The sequence below is a fragment of the Peromyscus maniculatus genome, chromosome 21 (assembly GCF_049852395.1).
Source record: "Peromyscus maniculatus bairdii isolate BWxNUB_F1_BW_parent chromosome 21, HU_Pman_BW_mat_3.1, whole genome shotgun sequence".
Lineage (NCBI taxonomy): Eukaryota > Metazoa > Chordata > Mammalia > Rodentia > Cricetidae > Peromyscus > Peromyscus maniculatus.
The window spans coordinates 29,988,140-30,011,739 of record NC_134872.1 but is presented as its reverse complement, the minus strand read 5'-3'; the positions used below and the strand labels follow the sequence as shown (position 1 = coordinate 30,011,739).

Sequence of the window (23,600 nt, the reverse complement as noted above, 5' to 3'; positions counted from 1 at the left end):
GGGTCAGGAATTTGAGACCAGCCTGGGCTACATAAGACCCTGTCTCCAAAAAAAAAAAAAAAAAAAAATCAGCCAGCCAACAAACAAGAAGATAGAGGAAAGGGAAACATGAGGTTAGTCGGGAGACAAGTGATTGCTGTTTCCTGTTCCTCCTTTGTTACTAAAAGAATGTGTGTGTGTGTGTGTGTGTGTGTGTGTGTGTGTGTGTGTGTGTGTGTGTGTGTGTTACAATATATATATTACATTAATCTCTCAGCCCATTTTGCCAATTCTACTTGAGTGTTCAAACATAATAAAGTCTGTAACATAGTGAATATGAAAAAGTCAGTGGTTATAGCATTTTTTTATCCAAGGACCTTTTTTTTGGGGGGGGGGTTTGAGACAGGGTTTCTCTGTGTAGCTTTGGAACCTTTTCCTGGAACTCACTCTGTAGCCTAGGCTGGCCTCAAACTCAGAGATCCAACTGCCTCTGCCTCCCGAGTGCTGGGATTAAAGGCGCTACCAAGGACTTCTTTATACTCTCAACACCACCAAAAAAAGGAGGTGGTGGCACAGGCCTTGAATTCCAGCACTTGGGAGACAGAGGCAGGTGGATTTCTCTGAGTTCAAGGCCAGCCTCATCTACAGAGCAAGTTTTAGGACAGCCAGAGATACATAGAGAAACCCTGTCTTGAAAAAACAAAAAAGCAAAAAGGATTGAAATCCAGTACTTCTTGTATGAGAACTTGTATTTATTAGTTCAGTGAAAAGTAACTCATTACATGTTAATAATATAGAGGATAGAATGCCATTGCCTTACATTTTTACACATTTTGTTAATGTTTTTCTTCATGCAAGCTCCTTCCTTACAATCTACTTCTGCACAGAGATGTGGCTGAGAAAAGGTACTTCCAGAGAACCAGTCACCCCATACTTTGAGAACCACTGAGTTAAGTGGTTCGGGACATTTCAGAATGCTCTCCAGCTCTTGGGGAGGTCCATTAAAATTACTAAGGGTTAGCCTGGTGGCGGTTGGCATAGTCTTTAGTCACAGACAGATCTCTGTGAGTTTGAGGCCAGCCTGGACTACAGAGAGAGAGTTCCAGGACAGCCAAGGCAGTTCCACAGAGAAACGCTGTCTAGAGAAACAAACAGACAAAACCCAAAAAATAAAAAAGATTACTGAGCTTTAGGGTATCCTTGAGGGATTTAGAATGATAATGATAATGGTGCACAGATCTCTCCAGAACTTCATGAAAACTGTCACCGTTGATCTGGGTAGAAGGAACTATATGGATCTTCTCATGTCACATTAATTCTGAGATGACAAAGTGGAAGTCTTGTTTACACACATGTAGAGGGCAAAGATAACTTGCTGGGGTCAGTTTTGTTCTTGTACTGTGTGAGTTCCAGGGCTCAAACTCAAGTCTCCAGCTGGCAATAAGCACTCTTACTTGCTGGGCCATCATCTCATTGGCCCCAGTTTTTCTTTTTCTTTCTTTTTTTTTTTTTCTTTTTTTTTTTGTGACATTCCTATTTTATATTTAGCTTACTCATTAAATCTGAGTTTTGATTGGTCTGAAATGGTGAACGTGAAAATTCAAAACACAGTTTCTTACAGCAGGTTAGAACATAAAATTGCCTTAAAACATTTGAGGGGAAAAGGTAAGTGTAGAGTTGTCCTCCATTGGGGTGGAGTGGAGAATAACTATTGCCGCTTTTGCTATGGAAACAGCCAAACTTGGAAAGAGGTAGGAGCAAGGCAGCTGGTTGAAGTAGCTGTGGAGTTAGAGGCTCTCCACACCCACACTGTCTGTCTCCTGGCATTGGTGGTGGGAGACAAATAAATACCTGAAAGGTATGAAGTGGGACAGGCTTGTTTATGGTAGAGGCCTATGAAAACAAAAAACAAGCCAAAACAAACAAAAAAAGCAACCTGTAAAATCAGCATAGGGAACCTTCTCCATTTCTAGAACTTTCAGAAACAAAATACTACTTATGTGAAATTCTCACCTAATTCTTTGCCTCAACCATGCTGCCTTTCTTCTGAAGCACCAGTGGTTAGAGAAAACTGAGAATATTCATTGACTACTTCCTATGTCAGAGTCACTCAATGTTAGCTACTGCCTGGCTTTATTTTCCTAACCTGCAAAATATGATTGCATCCCTACCATGAACTCTTCAGAGTTTACAATAGGGTTCTGATCTGTGATGGATAAGATTCCTGTAATCAGGGAACGTGGGTTCTACTCCTGTGTCACTCATTAACTAAGAAGCTAGTTCAGGCTGGGCGGTGGCGGCGGTGGTGCACACCTTTTTACCCAGCACTCGGGAGACAGAGCCAGGTGGATCTCTGTGAGTTCATGGCCAGCCTGGGCTACAGAGTGAGATCCAGGACAGGTACCAAAACGACACGGAGAAACCCTGTCTCGAAAATAAATAAATAAAAGAAACTAGTTCAGTGATGTTGAGTTAATTGTCCACTTCTGAACCTATTCCTCTATCTGGAAAATGATCTTTATTACATAAAATTCTGTGATTTTAAGATATATTTTATACTGTTAGTGCTCAGTGTTTGTCTTATGTACTGTTTGATAGAATTGAGGCATCTTGTCTGATTTTCAGAGGTTTTAAGCGGTTACTTTCAATAGAATCCAATCACAGGTATAATCTGAATTTAGGTTATGGTATGATGTTCAGTTACATGATGTTTAGATTTTGTTCTCAAAAAGGAAAGAAATTGGCTTTAAAATGTTATCTCACAGAGGGAAGGAACTCATGAGCCTCCCCTCGCCCCAGCTAAGAAGCCATTGGCCTAGGGAGGGAGAAGCAGTTTTCTTTGGCAGTGTGGCCCGCTGTAGGTTGCCCGTCTCCAGTGGTTGGAGCCCTATCTGTGCACATACAGCAGCACTCACTGGACTCAGTGTGCTATGAGGGGAGGAGGAGACATGAAGTTGGGAGGGCAATGTGGAATGGAGCGCCCTGGAGGAGCTGGAGGCAAGCAGGTGTATTCATAGCACAGAACAATTTTTTAAAAAATGTTATCTCATGGATATTTTAATTGAAGTTATTTATCCAGCTTTAAGCCTGAGTTCCTTGAGGGAAACATTTATTCATTGATTATTTATTTGAGACAGAGTCTCACTGTGGCTATATGGCCTAGGCTGTTCTTGGACTTCTGGGTTCAAGCAACCTTCCTTCCTCTACCTCCTTAAAGGCTGGAACTACAGGTGTATCCCACTGTACCAGCTGAGGGAACTCTTGGCTTTGGTCTGTGGTCTTAGTGTCTAACACTGCTTACAAAAAATGCTAAAAATGTTAAAGTCAAACAAAAACAAAGCAGAAACCCAACTGTAGAAACCCGAGTGCCTAGTTAATGAGCCTGGGTCGTTTTAAGTTAGAGTATATGTGAAACCTGGTTTTATGGATAAAATATGAGTTTTATGTCCAGATAGAATTTGCTCCTTGTTTCTTGATGCCATCTGCTTTTAAGCCTAATTACCAGTTAACAGTCTGCATCTTGTCCTTTGTGTGTTTTAGCAACATGGCCAATGCCTTGGCCAGCGCCACGTGTGAGCGCTGCAAGGGAGGCTTTGCACCTGCCGAGAAGATCGTGAACAGTAATGGCGAGCTCTACCATGAACAGTGCTTCGTGTGTGCTCAGTGCTTCCAGCAATTCCCAGAAGGACTCTTCTATGAGGTGAGTCAGCTGAGCTGTCCTTTACTTTCATATGCAATACCAAGATGGGAGGTCAGTGATGAAATGCATATGGAACATGTAGGTCACAACCTAAATAGGATGCTTGTGCATACCTACCTACATTCATATGCATTGGTTCATCTTATTCCAGAATCTACAGTATCTTGTGACTGCCTATCATACTAAGTACTTCTACTCCAAGTACAGAATCCTTTCACAAGGCCTGCAGCAGAAGCATCTCTGGCCTCCCCCCAGTGCTTGCCCCCACATGGAATCTTCCTACTCCATCCCTGTGTCTTCCTTTATCAGGATACCATTGGATGTCCTCCTGAAGGGGAACTTGTGTCACCTCCATCCGGATTTCCAAGCCACACTCTGAAGATTTCCATGCATGTGTTTTCTAAAGAGTGTCTTGAACGTTGCAGGAACCACACTGTGTTTAGCCCTTCTGTGTGTCTTGATTATTTCTAAACACTTGTTTTTCTTGGTATCGTCAAATGGTCTGTACATTCACCATTATTGAAACCTTTTATCACAGTAGACATGTACTGTGGGGATGACCTAGGGAGGCCCACCTCCCACATCCTGAGTGAAAATGAGTGTGATGACTTTAGCAGTTCGTTTTTGCTGCCACACCACTTAACATATTTGCAAATATGTGTATTTTTATATGACAATGTATATGTATAGAATTATGATACAGCTAAAATATCTGTTCTTTGATTTCTTTTTTAATTATTATTTTATTATTTATGTGTATGTGTGCTTGGCCTGAATATATATCTGTGCACTATATGCATGCCTGGTGCCCTTTAAAGCCAGAAGCATTTGTGAGATCCATTAGACCTGGATTTAAAGAGGGTTGTATGCTGCTAATTGGTTATAGGAATTGAACCCAGGTCATCTGGAAGAGCAGCCAGTGCTCTTTGAACTACTGAGCCATCCCTCCAGCCCCTTTGATTTTTTTTCCCCCTTTTCTCCTACCAGACTTAGATTTTCCTGCCTCCATGCTTGAGGAAGAAAAGGTAGTTTGTAATGGTCATTACTTATCTGATTATTACCACTGAGACATTTTCCCACTCCTCTGGAAATGAAATTCCCAGGCCACTCTGGAAAACGTCATTTGTCCTTCATATATGCTTAAAAAGCCAAACTTTCATTTGTAAATTGTCTGTATTAATGTAACTCGAGGAAATAGAATTGGACATATAGTCACAGAATGAAACTTATTCTGTGGTACACATACTATACTTGAGTTCACACTACATCTCAGGGAAAAAAAAACAATCAAACAACAACAACAAACCCTTAGTAGTAGGAAGGTACTCTTTTCTCTTTTATTCCTCTGGGAATCAGGAACGATGGCCCTGGGACTGGGAAGTGACATTCATGGAAGAAGAGGAGCAGGAGAGGCCAGAGGCCAGCTGCAGGAGCAGAGAAGATGGAGGGAGTTCCCAGGGCATAGAGATGGTGGTGGTGGGCTGCTCTCCTGAGTCTGAGTGGCTGTGACTGGTACAGAGAAGCACAAGTTAGGTCCCTAGGGGCTGTGACAGCATGGGAGGAAGGTTTGGTTGGAACTGCTGTCACTCAACTTAGAAACTCTTCTCCAAAGTTGACAAAAGGCTCTGAAATCTCAAACTCAGCCAGTAATACTGTTTTGATTGTAAGATCTTTATGGTGAATTAGGGAAGGCATAAGATAAATATGAAGTTTTTATTACTCACACCTGGAAGTCAATACACACAGGTTAGGAAAGTATAGTCAAGGGTAGAGAAACAGGATCCGTGGGCCAAAGCTTTACTGGGTATCAGCATCCAAACAGGTCTCCTGTGAAGAGTTTTCACTAGTAGATTTAAAGCACGTAGGCACAAGTTTCAGGTGGCTGTGCTGTGACATCTGTGTCTGTACAGTCCATGCTGGGTGTGGCAGCCAGCCCAGCCACTCAGGCTGTATCTAGATGACCACAAGGAGGAGGTTGTTGTCAGGGAATGGTGATGTATGACACGTCACACTGAGGAGCTGGGAGGCACATAACTGGAGACAGTTAGGGTGACTGAACCCTGCCTGTGGTATGAGGAAGTATAGCTTCTGTTCACAGTGGATGCCAAAGCAGCAGGTCACCACAGACACTCATGACAGAGTCCCACAGCATACACAGAGGTCAGCAGGTCACCACAGACACTCATGACAGAGTCCCACAGCATACACAGAGGTCAGCAGGTCACCACAGACACTCGTGACGGAGTCCCACAGCGTACACAGAGATCCCAGAAATGTGGGGTGGCTTGTTGAGTCAGTAAAGTGCTTGCAAGCATGAGGACCTGAGTTGGCTCTCCAGCACCCAGGTTAAAACCTGGAGCAGCGGTGCCTGCCTGTAATAGCAGCACAGCTAAGGAGGTAGTCCCACCCGGGACGTGCTGCCTAGGCTCCAGCTGAAATCTGAGGTTAAGGTCGATGTTGCTCCTTTCTCCAAAAATAAGATGGACAACAATTGAGGAAGACACTAGACAGATCAGTCAGTCTCTGGCCTCCACGTGATCATATACACATATGTGTGTGTAGCTGCACACATACATGCACACAGACAAATGAGCATGTCTAGATACATACACACCAAAAAGCAAACAAAGAAAGAGCACTGATATTCACACTGTTTAAGTCTCCTTTAATCCCTGCCTTCCTTTCCTTTGTGACCCCGAGAGGTGAGAGCCTGACAGTACAGCAGGTACCAGTTGGTGGTGTGACGGGTATTAGAACCCACTTCAACCCTAGTATCCATGCAGGCTTCTTCTTAAGATTAAGGAAATGTTACTGAAAAAAGCAGTTTAGGGAGGAGTCGAAAACTCAGAGGGAAAAGTCAGTTCTGTTCTGCCCAGCACTTTGTCTTCCTCCTGATCCGCCCTCGGAGAGCATCATGGAGCACGAGTTCCTCTTCATGCCTGTTCTCCAATACTGTCCTTTGCCTGCCATTTCGGCATTATCTGGCACTATCTTCCTTAGCCAGAGGTAGCTCCTCCTGTGCACCTGCTTCTCCATGTGCTCCTATCAGCTGCAAAGCCACTTCTGTTTGTCAGAGGGAGACAGCCTTCAGCAGACAGAATAAGCCATGACTCACTCTCATCCTCCTGTCGGCTGGCTCCTTACTGCTCTTCACTTCGGGCCTATAAATAGCCTCCCTAGTATTATTCCAAAAGATGTTATGCATCCCAGAGTTGGGCTATTAATGGGCTGTTGCCCTCTGGGTCCTAAGGAAGAAAACTATTTTAGCTACAATGTTTACTGCTTAAGGTCCTTTTTCTAGCCATGGATCTGTAAACCTGCCAGTGGAAAACAAGAACTTTACATTTGGTTAAATGACATATTAGAGAAAAAGCTATCTCCATCTAAGAATGTTATACAACGTTTGTGTAATGGAACATGCAGGGCAGGACATGTGGGTTGGTGAGAGAGTGTGCTTGCTTAGCATTCAGGAAGCCCTAGGGTTAGTCCCCAGCACTTCAGAAGTTAGACAGTCAGAAGGGCGTATCTTCTCCAGTCCATACCTTTGCTATTGCTTTTATCTTTTGCCAAATCATTCTCCTCCCCTTATTTCCACGGTCCGTACTCTTTCTTTTCCCTTGGACACTAGCTATGAAGGCTTACAGATAACCAAGTGTGGTGGCACACACCTGTGATTCCATCATTTGGGTGGCTGAGACAGGAGACTTGCAAGCTCAAGTCCAGCCTGCTCTGCTTAGTAAGACCCTGTCTCAATTAAAAGGAGAAGGAGAAGAAGAGTTTTGTTTACTTACTTCAAAATATGATTCACTTTTCTCTGTAGAGCTTTGTGATACATTGGGTTAGATGACTAGGATATTCATCCCTCTAGCCACAAAAGCAAGTCTGGAACCTACCCTTGTTCACTACCCATTCACTAGACACAAGCATTTCTGGTGCATCTGTACTTCTCTTAAGCATGGTGTGGCTGGATATGAATGCATACGCTTATAATCCCAGCAATTGGGAGAGGAAGGAGAATCAGAACTCCCAGCACCCACACGGTGGCTCACAGCCATCTATAGCTCCAGTGCCATGGGATCTCATGCCCTCCTTTGACCATTTACAGCACCAGGAACACGTATGGTGAACAGACATACATGCAGGCAAAACACCCATAACAGAAAAATAAACAAACATTTTTGGTTTTGTTTGGTTTTTTGTTGTTTTTTTTTTCTCAAGACAGGGTGTACTGGAACTCACTCTGTAGACCAGGTTAGTCTTGAACTCACAGAGATCCACCTGCCTCTGCCTTCTAAGTGCTGGGATTAAAGGCGTGTGCCACCACCACCCAGCACAAATAAACATTTTTAAAAGTCTAAAACTTGTCTCAAAAGAAAAACAGAACAACAAAATAATGACATAGCATCTGCTAGGAATACTATCCAGGTGTGGTCCCTCCTCACACAGTGACCCTTTCTCCTGCTAGGAATACTACCCAGATGTGGTCCCTCCTCACACAGTGACCCTTTCTCCTGCTAGGAATACTACCCAGATGTGGTCCCTCCTCACACCATGACCCTTTCTCCTGCTAGGAATACTACCCAGATGTGGTCCCTCCTCACACCGTGACCCTTTCTCCTGCTAGGAATACTACCCAGATGTGGTCCCTCCTCACACAGTGACCTTTTCTCCTGCTAGGAATACTACCCAGATGTGGTCCCTAAAGGTGTTTTGTAGCTTTGTTCACAAAAAAGAACTGACTTACCCAAGGCATCTGCCAGGAGATTTATTATAAGACATCATTACTATTGTTTCCAGCCCAATGCCCTCTGTTTCATTCCACATCTTTGAGTCCATAGAGCACTTCATCCATCTTTAACATGGAGTGCTGTTACATCTCATTATGGCTGTTTATTCCTATCCTTGTCTTCTCATTTAACCTTGAACACCTCTGGCACAAACTGTCCACATTGCTCTGATATCTCTAACACGTAACTGGAATCCCAGCACTTGGGAAACGGAAAGAAGGTTCAAGAGCTCAAAGCCATCCCTGGCTACACAGCAAGTGGAGACCCTGTCTCAAAAGTAAAAAGAATCAGTGCTGGCTTTCCATGAGATTTCAGTATGTACATAATTAATGCATATAAGCCATTATTTTATAAATCTACCAATTCAGTGGTGGCTTAGACTAATTAAATGCTGTTTTCTGGAGGAAATGCCCATTTAAACAGGCCCAAATACCAGCAGTTAATGTTCCTAAATACAGTTTTGTGATACCTTGGTTATCTCCACTAAAAGGAGTATATTTTTTTTTCTCTTGAAGTCTTTTTCAAAGTAAGCTAGAGCAAACAGTTACAGATGGATACAATTCTAGAAATCTTTCAAACTGACACAGACTGAACCAAGAACCAGGGCCTTAGGCAGGGCTATGCTGCAGATCCAGCCAACATGCCCAGGGCTGAGTTCTCTGTTTAATGCTTCAGACTTTTCTCTCCCTTGTTTGGTTTCCCCAGTGTGTGCCTTTCTCCCGTCACAGAATGTTATTAACAGGAAAGACCTGTTGGTAATGAATGCTGTAATGGAACAATGATTAACAAAGAGTTTCTTCACTCATTTCCTCTAATACTGTATCCTGATTATTCAGGAAGGCTGGGACTGAGAAGTGAAGGCTGAAGGGAGGAAACTCCGAAGCCAGCCTCTCTGCTTATCTACTGACCCACTTGTTTCAGAGCCATTCATGACACGTATAAATCACTAGGTGAATGTCCAGCACCTGCACATTCCTGAAATAAGCTAAGTTTCCAATTGTTGGCTTTAAAACAGCAGCCTCTCCCACGCCTCTCTGATAGGAATCTTCACAGAGCTGCTGCTGCTCGAGTTCATCGTCTCCCACACCAAGTAATCTCTGTCCCCGTGGGTAGAAGGGACCAGAAGTCTTAGGCACTCACTTCAACAGTTGTAATTTGGAGCATAATGTTTCTTAGGGGCCTATTGTATTTGTGGTAGAATCAATGGGAAGTATTCCCCATGGCCTCCTTCAGTGGTGGTGGTACTGTTTGGGGAGCACTTCACCCCACTTCCTGCTTTCTTTCTCTCTCTCTCTTTCCTGTATGTGAATAAAAACGTCATCAGCCAGCTTCCTGCTCCTGCCACTAGGTCATGCCTTCCCTGATGTAATGAACACTATTCTCTGGAACTGAAAACCATAACCAACCCTTTCTTCCTAGTTGCTTTGGGCCAGAGTTTCATCACAGCAACAGAAGGTAACTAATTCAGTCAGTGCATTCCTGTTTTAAATTGATCTGGGGGTTAACGGAGTTATCTAAAAGGTAGTATTTATGGAAATCTGATTCTTCAAAATTTATGGTGTCTGGTTTTTCTTCATTTTATATCCTAGGCTTTTACTTTGGATCAGCTTCTGGATTCCTAGGCTCTTAATTGAGACCTTTCATGCTTCATGGTCTCTACAGCGTATGGAAAAGAGGCAGCTCATTATAGCAGAAAGCTCTTGCAATAGGAGTTGTAGTCCTAATGCTAAGTCTTGTACACAGAGGGGCACAGGGTCTGAAATGCAAATGGTTGCAGCAGAATCTGTTCCTTAGTCCTGCAACTGTTTCTTGAGGAGTTGTTTTGTTTTGTTTTTTTTGTTGGTGTTTTATTGTTGTTGTTGTTTTGGGTTTGGTTGTTGTTGTTGTTTGCTTTTGGGGGGCTTCTTTGTGGGGTTTTTTGTCTGTCTTGTTTTTTTGTTTGTTTTGGTTTTCAGATGGGATCTCACTGTGGTATAGCTTGGGCTAGTCTCAAACTCTTCTGAGTCCTTTCTGATTTGACTGCTAATATAGTTGTACACACAATAGTACTTGCTTCTCCCACTTAATAAAAGAAAAGAATCTCAAGCCTGTTACGATGACTTGCTCCAGGACACCTCTCAAATGGAATCATTTACCCTTTAAAGCCTCCCAGCTTTTCCTGCCCCATGTATTTTCTCATTTAGGATGAAGCTTGGCTTGGGAAACTATGTTGATGTTCTGTATTCTGGTACGTTGTGAGTTTAGAGTTGTAGAGAGTAGTCATGACATCACTCCATTTAAGGTTTTGCCTTGTGCACCTCTGATGAATGTCAAAACTTTTTTAAGTTCCTGTGAATAACCTGAAAAGATAGCTCTATGGGCAGAGTACTTGCCTTGAAAGCATCAAAGACCTAATTCAGATCCTCAAAACTTACATAAAAGCTAGATCTGGCATGCCCTGAACTCTTCTTACCCAAGATGGTTGCAGATCCAGCAGGGCCACGGGGCCCTGCCTGCAGCTAGGACACCTAGCACACCTGTTCACTTACAAGCTCTGCACCGAGAACTGAGCTGTACTAGTCCTTGAGGGCGAGGGGGACAAGCTGGTGACCTCTGAGAAAGTACACACTCCATGTCCCATCACCCAGTGGAAGGGCCAGCTGTCACTGCACACGAGTAACCTGGATGGGGAAGACCATGCTGTAGTTCAAACAGTGGAGGATATTTTTCTTCACAAGTTCTTGCTGGGCACCTTTCTGGGTTGCTGGTTGACTAGATTGTCCTGAAGCACCAGGCCAACCAAATGGATATCTGTGCCCTGTTCCTGACACAGCTGTCAGCACACAAATTCTAAATATTTGTTGTAGCATGAATTGTTAGAAGGTCTTATTAATAAAATCAAACCTGGAGCCAAGTATTAGGGTAAATGCTGGAATATCAGAGAAACAGAACAAGCCACAGCTTCCTCACCTCACCAGTTCCTCAGCTGATCAGTCAGTTTCCTCAGACTGGAAGCCTCTGAGTCCTCATCCAAATAGATCTCAGCTGAACTGCTGCTCAAAAGCCTAAAAGCTTTACCAGGCTCTAGTTCCTGGTCCTCACGCCTTATGTACCTTTCTGCTTCCTGCCATCGCTTCCTGGGATTAAAGGCATGTGTCACCATGCCTGGCTGTTTCCAGTGTGACATTGAACTCACAGAGATCCGGATGGATCTCTGCCTCCATGATGCTCGCATTAAAGGTGTTTGTGCCACCATTTTCCGGCCTCTGTGTCTGTCTAGTGGCTGTTCTCATCTCTGACCCCAGATAAGTTTATTAGGATGCACAATATTTTGGGGAACACAGTATCACCACAGTTTGTGGACTACAGTGAGATTCTGCTGTCACACTTTTCTAAGGGTCCTGTGTAACTCTTGCATCAAGCTGTATCCTACAAAGGACCAAAGTATATGAGACGTGAAACAGAATGAGAGGAAAGCTGCCCTCGGAGAGTGAGCACATCAACTCCAGGCTGCTGTTGAATAAAGAGCCTGGTGGTGCCTTTAAAAAGCCAGATGCAGTAGTGCACACCTGTGGGAAGATGGGAGAGACAGACAGAAGAATTCTTTTTTTGTTGTTTTGTTTTTGTTTTGTTTTGAGAATTCTTGAGAGCTTATAGACCAACTGTTCACAGCCGTGAACAAGAGACCCTTCTCAAATAAGGTGGAGAACAAGGACTGATAACCAAATTCATCCATCCTCTGACCTCTACTGTCTGCTATGGCTTGCACTTAGGTGCCGTACCCCCTCAACACCCCCACCCCTAACACACACACAGTCCCTGTGAGGCCAACACAGAGCTTTGGCAAGAAGTTCTGAGTAGGACTGGAAAGATGTCTCAGTTGTTAAGAACACCTGAGTTTGGTCCTCAGCTCCCATGTGAGGCAGTTCACAACTGCCCCACACATGCCCAACACATGTATGATACATACTTCCTCCAACATGCTTACGTGTTAAATAAAAAGATGAATCTTTTTAAGTTATAAGCATGGTTATCTTTCTAGAATGTTATAATTCAATGAATTAATATCAAGTCCTTTGTAGTATGCTTCAAGTATCTTACTATGTTATCAAGAAAGAGTTTGGGGACCAAGCAGTGGTGGCGCACGCCTTTAATCCCAGCACTCAGGAGGCAGAGCCAGGCAGATCTCTGAGTTGGGGACCAGCCTGGTCTACAGAGTGAGTTCTAGGACATATTCCAAAGCTACACAGAGAAACCCTGTCTCAAAAAACAAAACAAAAGAGTTTGGAGAGGATTCAGTGGTTAAGAGAATTTGCTGCTCTTACAGAAGACCTGGGCTTGGGTCCCAGGACCCATGTAACTCGGGCTTACAATTGCCTCTGACTCCAGTTCCAATGACCTCTTCTAGCTTCTGTGGGCATCTGCTCACACAGACACAGACACACACGCAATAAGTGAATGAATTTTTGGTTTTTCGAGGCAGGGTTTCTCTGTGTAGCTTTGCACCTTTCCTGGAACTCGCTTTGGAGACCAGGCTGGCCTCAAACTCACAGAGATCCACCTGCCTCTGCCTCCCGAGTGCTGGGATTAAAGGCGTGCGCCACCATCGCCCGGCGTGTGAATGAATTTTTTTTTTAAAGAATTTGGATTACTCTCATGCAGATTAATAATATGAATTGTTTCTCCAAATAAAAGAAGTTGTAAACATAATCATATGCTATGAGCTTAAATAAACAGCCAAAGCAATAGAGGTTTGACTCCCAGGAGGCACCAAGAAGATACACACACACACACACACACACACACACACACACACACACACACACTCTCTCTCTCTCTCTCTCTCTCTCTCTCTCTCTCTCTCTCACACACACACTTACACTCACACCATGGTCACTCAGCAAGCCAATCAGGTTGTAGTAGCATTTGAATACCTACATCCTGGAGCTATAGTCTGTGTTCTTAATTTCTGTGATGTCTTACTTCTCAGAATTTATATCTATAAAAAGTTGGCACATGTATATTTATTTAAAAAATATCCAACTAGGAAAAAGTTGTACCCTGATTTCTGGTAAGCTATATTTGGCATGGGCCCATGAAAAGTACTTGGAAGGAAAGGGCTGCCATGTTCATCTCTACAATGCCTGCTTTCTAAGGAATATAATTGTAGTTTTGTTTGGGGCTGAGCATTTGTTTTGTTGAGGCAGGGTTTCCCTCTGGCCTCAGATTCACAATCATCCTGCCTCAAATATCTTGGATTACTGGTATGTAAATCACTACACCTGGATGTTTAGTTTTCAAATCTGCATTGGTCACTTAAAAATACTGATAGTAAGCCAGGCATGGTGTTGCACACCTTTAATCCCAGCACTTAGGAGGCAGAGGCAGGTGGACCTTTCTGAGTGCAAGGTCAATCTGGTTTACATAGAGTTCCAGGCCAGCCAGAACTACATATTGACCCTGTCTCAAAAACAAACAAACAAACAAAAAAAGCGAAGAAGCTGAAGAGATGGCTCAGTGGTTAAGAGCACTGGCTGCTCATCTAGAGGGCCCAGGTTTGATTTCCACAATCCACATGAGAGCTCACAATTGTCTGTAAGTCCAGTTCCAGGGAACCCGGTGCCGCCTTCTGCCTCCATGGGCAACAGACATGCAGGGGGGTGCAGATATATACTGGTAAAACACCACACACATAAATAAAAATCATTTCTAGCCGGATGCTGGTGGTGCACGCCTTTAATCCCAGCACTCGGGAGGCAGAGCCAGGCAGATCTCTGAGTTCGAGGCCAGCCTGGTCTACAGAGTGAGATCTAGGACAGGCGCAAAGCTACACAGAGAAACTCTGTCTTGAAAAAAAATTTTTTTCTAAAAATTATGCTAGAATATGTACCCCTTGTAAATATTTAGTCTTACAGTGAAAATTTTTAGATACTGACCTAAAATAATGAGGGGAGGGGGTTTTACATATATGCAAATTATCTGGGTTGAGGGGTCTGTAGCTTTCATCCAGTTCATAAAGGTAAATAAGGCTGGAGAGATGACTTTGTGGTTAAAGGCACTGGCTGCCTTTCCATATGATCCAGGCTCAGTTCCAAGCACCCCCATGTTAGCTAACAACCATCTATAATTCCAGTTCCAGGATAGCTCATGCTCTCATCTGGCCCTCATGGACATCGGACACACACGGTACACAGACATGCATGAAGACAAAACACCCATATACATAAAATAAAGATAAATATTTTTTAAAGCCTTAGAGTATGTACGGCAGAAATAACTAAGCACAGTCCGAGGTGAGACCAGATGTTTGCTCTGTCCTCACCTTGTACAGCTTCTGAGTGTGCTGTCTGTGTGTGCATGGGAGTGCACATGTGTACCTGGACATGAGAAAGCTGAGGTGGTTTTCTTTGATTATCCTCCACTTTATATTTTGAGACAGTGTTTCTCACTGAACCTAAAGTTCATCTGTTAGCCTGGGCTGTCTGGCCCATGAGCTTTGTCCACCTGTCACTGTGTCCCCTTCCCCAGGCCAGGTTACAAGCACACACATCTATTTCCAACTTTTATGTGGGTGTTAGACCATCCAACGTCAGATTAGTCCTTGTACCAGCATTGAGAAATGTCCCAGAATTAGCCAGGCATGTGTGTACACCTTTAATGCCAGCACTCCAGAGGCAGAGGCAGGCAGATCTCTGTGAATTCAAGGTCATTCTAGTCTCCATAGCAAATTCCAGGCCAGCCAGAGCTACATGATGAGACCCTGTCTCCAAACAAAAAGAAAAAAACAAAAAACAAAAACCTCCTTTGGTAAGGACTGGGATAGTTGATTTGTGAATGTTAGGAGACATATACATACACACACACACACACACACACACACACACCATAAGACAACAGCAAAAGCCACTTTTGTTTGTCTTTTCATGGAAACATTGCCCTCTGGTGGTTTCGTATGTGTAAGCTGATGGCCCTTGTGCTTTTTCTTCCAGTTTGAAGGAAGGAAGTACTGTGAGCATGATTTCCAGATGCTCTTTGCTCCCTGCTGCCACCAGTGTGGTAAGTTTTACTGCTGAATATAAGTACAAAATAAGTTTCACAGCATTTCAGTCACTGTGTAGTTGATGTCTAGTGCTGTGACCAAACACTGACTAAAAGCAGCTGCAGGGAGGAAGGCCTTATTTATTTCATCTTGTACTCCAGGTCACAGTCCTCACTGAGGGAAGTCAGGGCAGGAACTTGAAGCAGAAGCCGTGGAGAAACAGCTTGCTGGTTTGCCAGCAGACTTAAACTCAGCTGCTGCTCTAGATTGGGCTTTCTGCGGTGCTTTCCCTCTGCACATAGCCTTTGCCAACGTACTTGTGGTCTGGCCAGAGAAGAGACAGACTATTTCAGCTGAGTGGATAAAGGTGCATATGTACTTGACTCACTTACTGTAGCCACCTCAGTGGTGGCTCAACTAGAACATTTCTAGGGATTGGAGACCCTGAATTCAGTGTTTAAAATGCTCAGTGAGCCGGGCGGAGGTAGCCACCCGCCTTTAATCCCAGTGCTCAGGAGGCAGAGAGAGACAGGAGGATCTCTAAGTAGGAGGCCAGCCTGGTCTACAGAGTGAGTTCCAGGACAGGCTCCAAAACTACACAAACCCTGTCTCGAAAATCCAAATAAATAAAAATAAAAATATAAAAAATAAATAAATAAAATGCTCAGTGAAGGAAGTCAGTGTGAATTATGGGAAAAGTGGCAGGCCAGGCATGATCCCGGCACTCTGAAAACATGCAGGAGGAGCTCTGAGTTTGATGCAGCCAGAGCAAGTTTCAGGCCAGTCCGGGGTGCATAGTGAGAGAGACCCTGTCTGAAAAACACAGCAAGAACAAAAAACAGAAAATGCGTTGTAGAGACTGAAGTCATAACACTCAGTGGTAAAAAACACTTAGCGTTCCAAAGGCCCTTGGTTCGATCCCCACCACTGAGTGGAGCAGTGAGAGTCAAAGGAAAAGGTGTATAGATTTCTGTTGTCTGTGTCAACAGTGACCTAAACCACCACGAGGCACTGGAAAAAAACAGCTTTAAAATGTGGCTACAAAATAAAAAATGGGGACTCAGATGAAAGAATGATCATTTGTCTGCTCTCTTACTCCAACAGACACAGTGTAAAAGGTCTTCTTTAAATTAGGCTGGTAATACAGACCTGTAATCCTAGATACATGGGAGGCTGAGGCAGGAGGATTTCAAGTTTAGGGCAGCCTGAACAATTCACTTGAGGCCCTGTGTCAGAAATTAAAAGGGAAGAATCAGAGGGCTGGAGCTGGCTGTCACCCGGGGAAAGCAGAGGCTTAGCATTGAGGAGCACTAGTCGGTCCCTAGTAAGCCCCCATTAAACACTGGCCCCTTCTGTCTATAGCAAATAAGATGTCTCATGCATTCTCCGCACTTTCCTTTCCCATAGGTGAATTCATCATTGGTCGGGTTATTAAAGCCATGAACAACAGCTGGCATCCTGAATGCTTTCGATGTGACCTCTGCCAGGAAGTGCTGGCAGACATAGGGTTTGTCAAGAATGCTGGCAGGTAGGACTTTGCCATCCTTGCTGGATGTGGGTGGCCAATGGGATTGTTCAAGACTCCTGCATTTTCCCTATGGAGTATGAGGTACTGCTCTAGGGATGAGAATATAGAACTAACCATGCACTGACTTACTTAGTACCCTGGGAAATGGCCCCAGAGCTTAGTCACGAGGTCTGTTCCTGCATGCCTCCTATTCTGCCAGTGAGATATGGGCATTGGTGAAGTCCATGCTCATCTGTGGGTTATTAGTGGAACAGATTTTTCCTGCACTTTGAGTCTGCTCTACTAAACACAGGAGATGGTTTTCTTCTTCTTCTTTTTTAATCTAAAATGTGTTTTATTGGGATGGTTCGCACTCATCTTGAATCAGGTGCTTTTCAGTGCTGCTTCCTCCTGAAGGAGCATCCTTCTGTCCGCCTTGCTTTTCCGCCTGTGGGCTGACAGAGGCAGTGGAGCAGCCAACACACAAGGCTACCGCCTGTGCATGGCTAAAGACCATGATGGTCTTACAGCATCCTGGACATTTCACATCCGTAAAGTAGGAACTGGGACTCTGCACCAGGCGCTTTTTCTTGTGTTTCCTCTTTTCCTCTTCTGGAGAGGGATGAAGGAGATCCTTTGCGAGAGGCATGTTCTCATAGGGAGTTCGTCACCGCCAGAAAGGTGGAAATAGTTTTCTAAAAAATGGTTTCTTTAATTTGTGCTCAGAGATATGAGAAGTTTATTTCTAATGATTAAAAAGAACCTAAGATTTTAAATTTCCATTTTGGCCCTGTATAGACACCTGTGTCGTCCATGTCATAATCGTGAAAAGGCCAGAGGCCTTGGGAAATACATCTGTCAGAAATGCCATGCCATCATTGATGAACAGCCTCTGATCTTCAAGAATGACCCTTACCATCCAGACCACTTCAACTGTGCCAACTGCGGGTATTACAGTATTTTTCTTGACATTGTGTAAAACAGTAGTGAAGGATCAAAGTTACCTATATTTCTGTTACTGCAACAGACCAGTTCACTTGTCTTCTTCAAGCTTTCATTTTATTTTATTTGGGGTGTGTGTGTGTGTGTGTACACGTACATGTGTACACCTGTAGTCTTGTGTGTGCTAGGCAAATGGTGTGCATGGAGTTAAACCCTTAGTTCTCCCACTTTTAGTGTTAGACCATACAGAGACCAAAAGCATTATATAAAGGCTCTACTCTTCCGATAATTATCTGTGATAGCTGGTTATTCAGTGTTGAGTAAGTGAGTTTATAACCAGGTAGGAAGCAAAGTAAAAGAACAATTAGTAGACCTCACATAAGAAGCACAGGTAACATATTATCACCAAATCAGGTGCTTAAAACATCCAACAGAAATTACTAGAGTAGCCTAGTTGAGAGAGCAGGTAGAAATAGTGTCATCAAATTAGGCACTTAGATTATCCAGCAGAAATGAGTAGACTGCTGAAACAGTCATGCTTGAGTTATTTTTTTATCTGTCCTGATGTTTTGCTTGCATGAAGTATGTCATGCACTGCATATGTGCCTGGTGTCCATGGAAGTCATGACGGGGAATTACATCTTCTGGAACTAGAATTAAAAATGGTTGTCATCTACCACATGGATGCTGGAATTGAACCCAGGTCCTCTGCAACCAGTACCTTAACCACTGAGCCATCTCTCCAGCTCTCGTTTGAGTTCTCAATTGAGAGATTTCTAGACAGAGCAGATGATCTCTGCATGGATGAGCTTCTGGCTTCCCGTTCCCACCACAGGCATGCTTATACTAGTGGCTGAACCATGGGACCCTCTGTTGGAAATGGTTCACCATCCATTATTCTCAAGGCTCGAGTCTTTTAAAATCCTTCGTTGTTTGCTTCCTTCCTCCCTTCTGTAGCACCTGAGGGCCACCCTGCCCCAGAACAGGGAGTCTTGAAGGATACTTGAATTAAATATTGCTGGACTCTGGGATAAGGAGTCTACCCCACAGCCACAGCCAACTTTTTAGTAAGCTTAAGTAGTTAGTACATGATGGAGCTGGAGAGATGGCTCAGTAGTTAAGAGCACTGGCTCCTCTTCCAGGGCACCCAGGCGCAATTCCTAACACCCACATGGCAATATGCGACCCTCTGTAACTTTAGTTCCAGGCCATCTAAAGCTCTCTTCTGGCCTTCGCAGGCACCAGGCACACATTTAATGCACAGGCATACATACGAAGTACCTATACACATAAAAAAATTTAAGTCCCATGATGATTTACCAATAAAATTTATCTTTTCTTATTATTTTTTGTCTTAATAGTTTATTCTTTGACAATTCCATATGTGTATATAACATGTTTTAATGAAAGTCACACCCATTCTTTTTTATCTTTTTTTTTTTTTTTTTTTTTTTAATAGTCCACTGAGTTTAATTAGGGTTGCTTGCAAGTACATGGCTGTGGAGTTATTTCCTGGATCATGGACGCCTTACCAGTGGCTACACCCCTGAAGGCAAATGATTCCCCTTCTGCCAATAGCCATTGACTGCCAAGAGCTCCTCAGCAAAGGGAGGGGCCTACTGTGCCCCTCACTCAGTATAATTTATACTTTATAATAATGCGCACCTGTGTATCCCAGGCTGTCTGCAAACTCACAATCCTCCTTCCTCAGCCTCCCAAGTGTTGGGATTGCAAATGTGGACTACTATTCCTGGACCCAGCACTGTGAGTTTTAAGGAAGACAAATGAACTGAAATGTAATGTTACTGTGGGACAGCAATGATAAACAGGACTGAGTGGCGTGTGTCTGACCTTTCCTTGTATCTCACCATTAATACAAGATACTGGTAACAACCTGAAACCCAGACAAGTCCCTTAATTCAGGTTTATGAGGGGAACATAGAAGTTGTCAGGGCTTGATATGATTTTATCTTTTAAAATCTTATAAAAAATTCTGCTACCTCTGTTGGGTACCTGTCCATCTGTACAGTAGTATTTAGTTGAATGTCTTTTGGTGCACAGGAAGGAGCTAACTGCTGATGCCCGGGAGCTGAAAGGGGAGCTGTACTGTCTGCCATGTCATGATAAGATGGGGGTCCCTATCTGTGGTGCATGTCGGAGGCCCATTGAAGGGCGAGTAGTGAATGCCATGGGCAAGCAATGGCATGTGGAGGTAAGTACACCTTGGCCAAAGATAGCCAGTACTTTCAGTTTCTATTCCTCAGGTATGGTAGCAAGATAAGAATAATTTAAAGACTAAATGTTGGCATGTTTTTCAAAACAGTTGACTTTTTTGTCCTAATTCATTTCTCTATCACTGTGAGTTAAAAAACAAACAAAAAACTGACCAAGCCAAGTGTGGTGGCTCACTCCTTTAATCCCAGCACTTGGGAGCAGAACCAGGAGCCTCTCCATGAGTCCCAGGCTAGATCATAAGTTCCAACTCAACCAGGACTACATAGAGAGACCCTGTCTCAAAAACAAAACAACCAACAACAACAACTGGCCAAAAGCAGCTTGGGAGAAGAAGGGGTTTATCATGGATTACAGGTTATTTCCATCGTGAAGCAACGCCAAGTTGGGAATTCGAGTCAGATACCTGGATGCAGGAACTGGAGCCGAGACCAAGGAGAAACGCTGCTCATTGGCTCCCTTCCAGGCTCATTGTCAGCTAGCCACCTTTCTTACACAGCCCAGGTTAACCGGCCCAGGGACGGCACCTCCCACAGTGGGCTGGGCCCACCCACATCTATTAGCAAGCAAGAAAATACCCCACAGACATGTCCACAGGCCAATCTGGTGGAGGCAACACCTAGAGATATAGACTAGTTTGTATCAAGTTGACCAAAGCTAACCAGCACAACTTAATTTAAAAAAAAAAATCTAGAATGTTTAACATGACAGCATACTGCAGGGTGTGTACTTTGTTCTTAATTCCTTCTTGAGAACAGGTGTCACAGTTGTAACAATTAGTTATTCTCAGTTACAAATACACTGGGATGCCCATCTCCTTCCATATGTCTTATTTAATAGTTTGTATTTTTAAGATGATTTGATTGTATGTGTATGAGTGTTTTCCCTGCATGTGTGTGTCTGGTGCCTATAAAGGTCAGACAAGGCCATCAGATCCCGGGAACTGGAGTTATGGAGTTGCCGTACTGGTCCTGGAAACCAAACCCACATCCTAATCCAGAGCTGCAGGTGCTTCCAACTGCTGAGCAGTTATCTTTTTGGTTTTTCAAGACAAGATTTTTCTGTGTAGCCCTGGCTTTTTTGGAACTCACTATGTAGACCAGGTTGACCTTCAACTCACAGTGATCCGCCTGCCTCTGCCTCCCTAGTGCTGGGGTTAAAGGCGTGTGCAGCCACCCCCTGGGTAAGGTAACCCATTAGAGCCTCATAGACACAAGAATTGAAACCATAAAAGTAGCTGGTCTTGCCAGGTATGGTGGCACACACCTTTAAACCCAGCATTCAGGAAGCAGAGGCAGATGGATATCTGTGAATTCCAGGCCACCCTGGTCTACACAGCAAATTTTACATCTGACAGAACTATCAGATCTACATAGTGAGGCACTGTCACCCCCAAAAAAGGGGGGATCTGGTTATTGATCTTACTGTCTTTTCTAAGAATTAGTTAACTTTGAGGTTACTTTGTTAGATAAATTAAATCACAGCATCTCAAAAATAATTTATTCAATGTTTTTCCAGCATTTTGTTTGTGCAAAATGTGAAAAGCCATTTCTTGGACATCGCCATTATGAGAGGAAGGGCCTGGCTTATTGTGAAACTCACTATAATCAGGTAATGATTGTACTTACTAGATATTTGATACATGCAAATTGAAACTCATCAATGTTTCAGCTGTAGAAAAAGCTCTTGGAAAATGTACATTGGTCTACAGAGATGTATTTTAAATCATTGAGTCTTGGAATACTTCATAAATAACATACACATAATATCTGTATATCTACCTTTACCCATAATCTGCATTTGCTTCCCCTGGATGCATTTGATTTTACTATATAAAAATAGACCATTATATCAATACACATATCTTCATGTACAGTTAGTTATATATGTGCATTTCAGTCCATAGTTTTTTTCTTGTTTTTGTTTTGAGATTTTTTTTTTTTTTTCATTTTATGTGTTTGCCCAAATGTGTGTCTGTTCACCCTATGGATGCAGTGTCTGTGGAGGCCAGAAAAGGGCATTGGATCCCCTGGGACTGAAGTTATAAATAGTTGTGAGCTACTACATGGATGCTAGGAATTGAGCCTGGGTCCTCTGGAAGAGCAGCCAGTGCTCTTAACTACTGAGATGCCTCTGCAGCCCATGAATAGGTTTTTAAGAAACATTTGTAGTAGTTCTTTGAGAATTCACACAGTGTGTTTTAATCATGTTCACTCCTATCTCACTCTAACTCCTCCCGGGCTTACCTGACTTTCCTACACCCTACCTTCTTCTTTTTTTTTTTTAAGATTTATTTACTTAGTATGTATACAATGTTCTTCCTGCAGGCCAAAAGAGGTCACCAGATTTCATTATAGGTGGTTGTGAGCCACCATGTGGTTGCTGGGAATTGAACTCAGAACCTCTGGAAGAGCAGTCAGTGCTCTTAACCTCTGAGCTATCTCTGCAGCCCCACCCTACCTTCTTATAAGCCTCCAGTTTTGTTTTTGTTTTTGTTTTTTTTAAATAACCCATCTACTCCAGTTTGTGCTCCCATTTACATCTGGGTATGGGGCTATACGCACTGGAGGAGCATGGTCAGTTTACAGGAGCTACACTCTTTTTTTTTTTCAAGGATTTATTTGTTTATGTATGTTTATGAATGCTCTACTTGCATGTATGCCTGCATGACAGAAGAGGCCATTAGATCCCACTATAGATGGTTGTGAGCCACTATGTGGTTGCTGGGACTTGAACCCGGGACCTTTAGAAGAGCAGTCAGTGCTCGGAACCACTGAGCCATCTGGAGTGGGTCAGGAGCTCTACTCTGAAGGAAGGTTGACTCTCCTTCCCCCAGAAGCCATCAACTGTCCTAGCTCCTCCTCAGTGAGGAGTCGGGTTTTGGCTAGAATACTGAACAGGTAGTGGCATGTCCTCTCGGAGCCTCTCCTCTGTGTTCATTGCTCCTCCCTTGGTGCCCATGCAGGCTTGGGTTGGCTGTATCTGCACTGTGAATTGCTGTTTCCCCCTTCCCTTATATCCAATGGCAACCTGTGAACAGTCCCTTTCTGACTGTGTAAATGTCCTCCCGCTGAGATTTGCTGACGTGCAATAATGCTGCTGTTCTGGGTGGAAATGATGGTTACCTGGTTTAATGCCCTCCTCGATCCTCAGTTGGCTGTCGGCACTCTGCTTGAACAGCCGCCTTCCTCCCTCCTGGGCACAAGGGTCGCTTGTCTGTCCATTTCTGATCTGGAAGGACTTGTTTTTTTTTTTAATTATTCTGGTGCTCAGATTGTCACCAGGAAATGTTCAAGTGATGAGGAGTGAACGATTCTCACTGTAACCAATGGATTACTAACTTCCTCTAGAAAGGATAAATTCTAGACTTGAGTCGCCAGCGTCTTGTTTTGCAGTGGTCAACAGAAAGGACAGAGATCATAGAAATACTTACTG

The 23,600-nt window shown here is 43.6% G+C and overlaps 1 protein-coding gene and 1 pseudogene across 8 annotated transcripts in view; one reads left to right on the top strand and one right to left on the bottom strand.

Annotated features, from left to right (window-relative positions):
* Lims1 (LIM zinc finger domain containing 1) overlaps positions 1–23,600 on the top strand; it is a 107,330-nt gene that overhangs the window by 77,902 nt on the left and 5,828 nt on the right. For 7 of the 8 annotated variants that reach the window (XM_076557238.1, XM_076557236.1, XM_076557234.1 and 4 more), the window contains exons 2-7: positions 3,520–3,679; positions 15,435–15,501; positions 16,892–17,012; positions 17,790–17,939; positions 19,995–20,145; positions 21,684–21,776. In XM_076557238.1, coding sequence (XP_076413353.1) covers positions 3,520–3,679; positions 15,435–15,501; positions 16,892–17,012; positions 17,790–17,939; positions 19,995–20,145; positions 21,684–21,776 — 742 coding nt within the window. Of the gene's footprint in view, positions 1–3,519; positions 3,680–3,988; positions 4,389–15,434; positions 15,502–16,891; positions 17,013–17,789; positions 17,940–19,994; positions 20,146–21,683; positions 21,777–23,600 lie in introns of those variants that run through there. The other variant, XM_076557240.1, reaches the window with a different exon arrangement.
* LOC107402801 (small ribosomal subunit protein eS27 pseudogene) lies at positions 17,344–17,652 on the bottom strand (annotated as a pseudogene).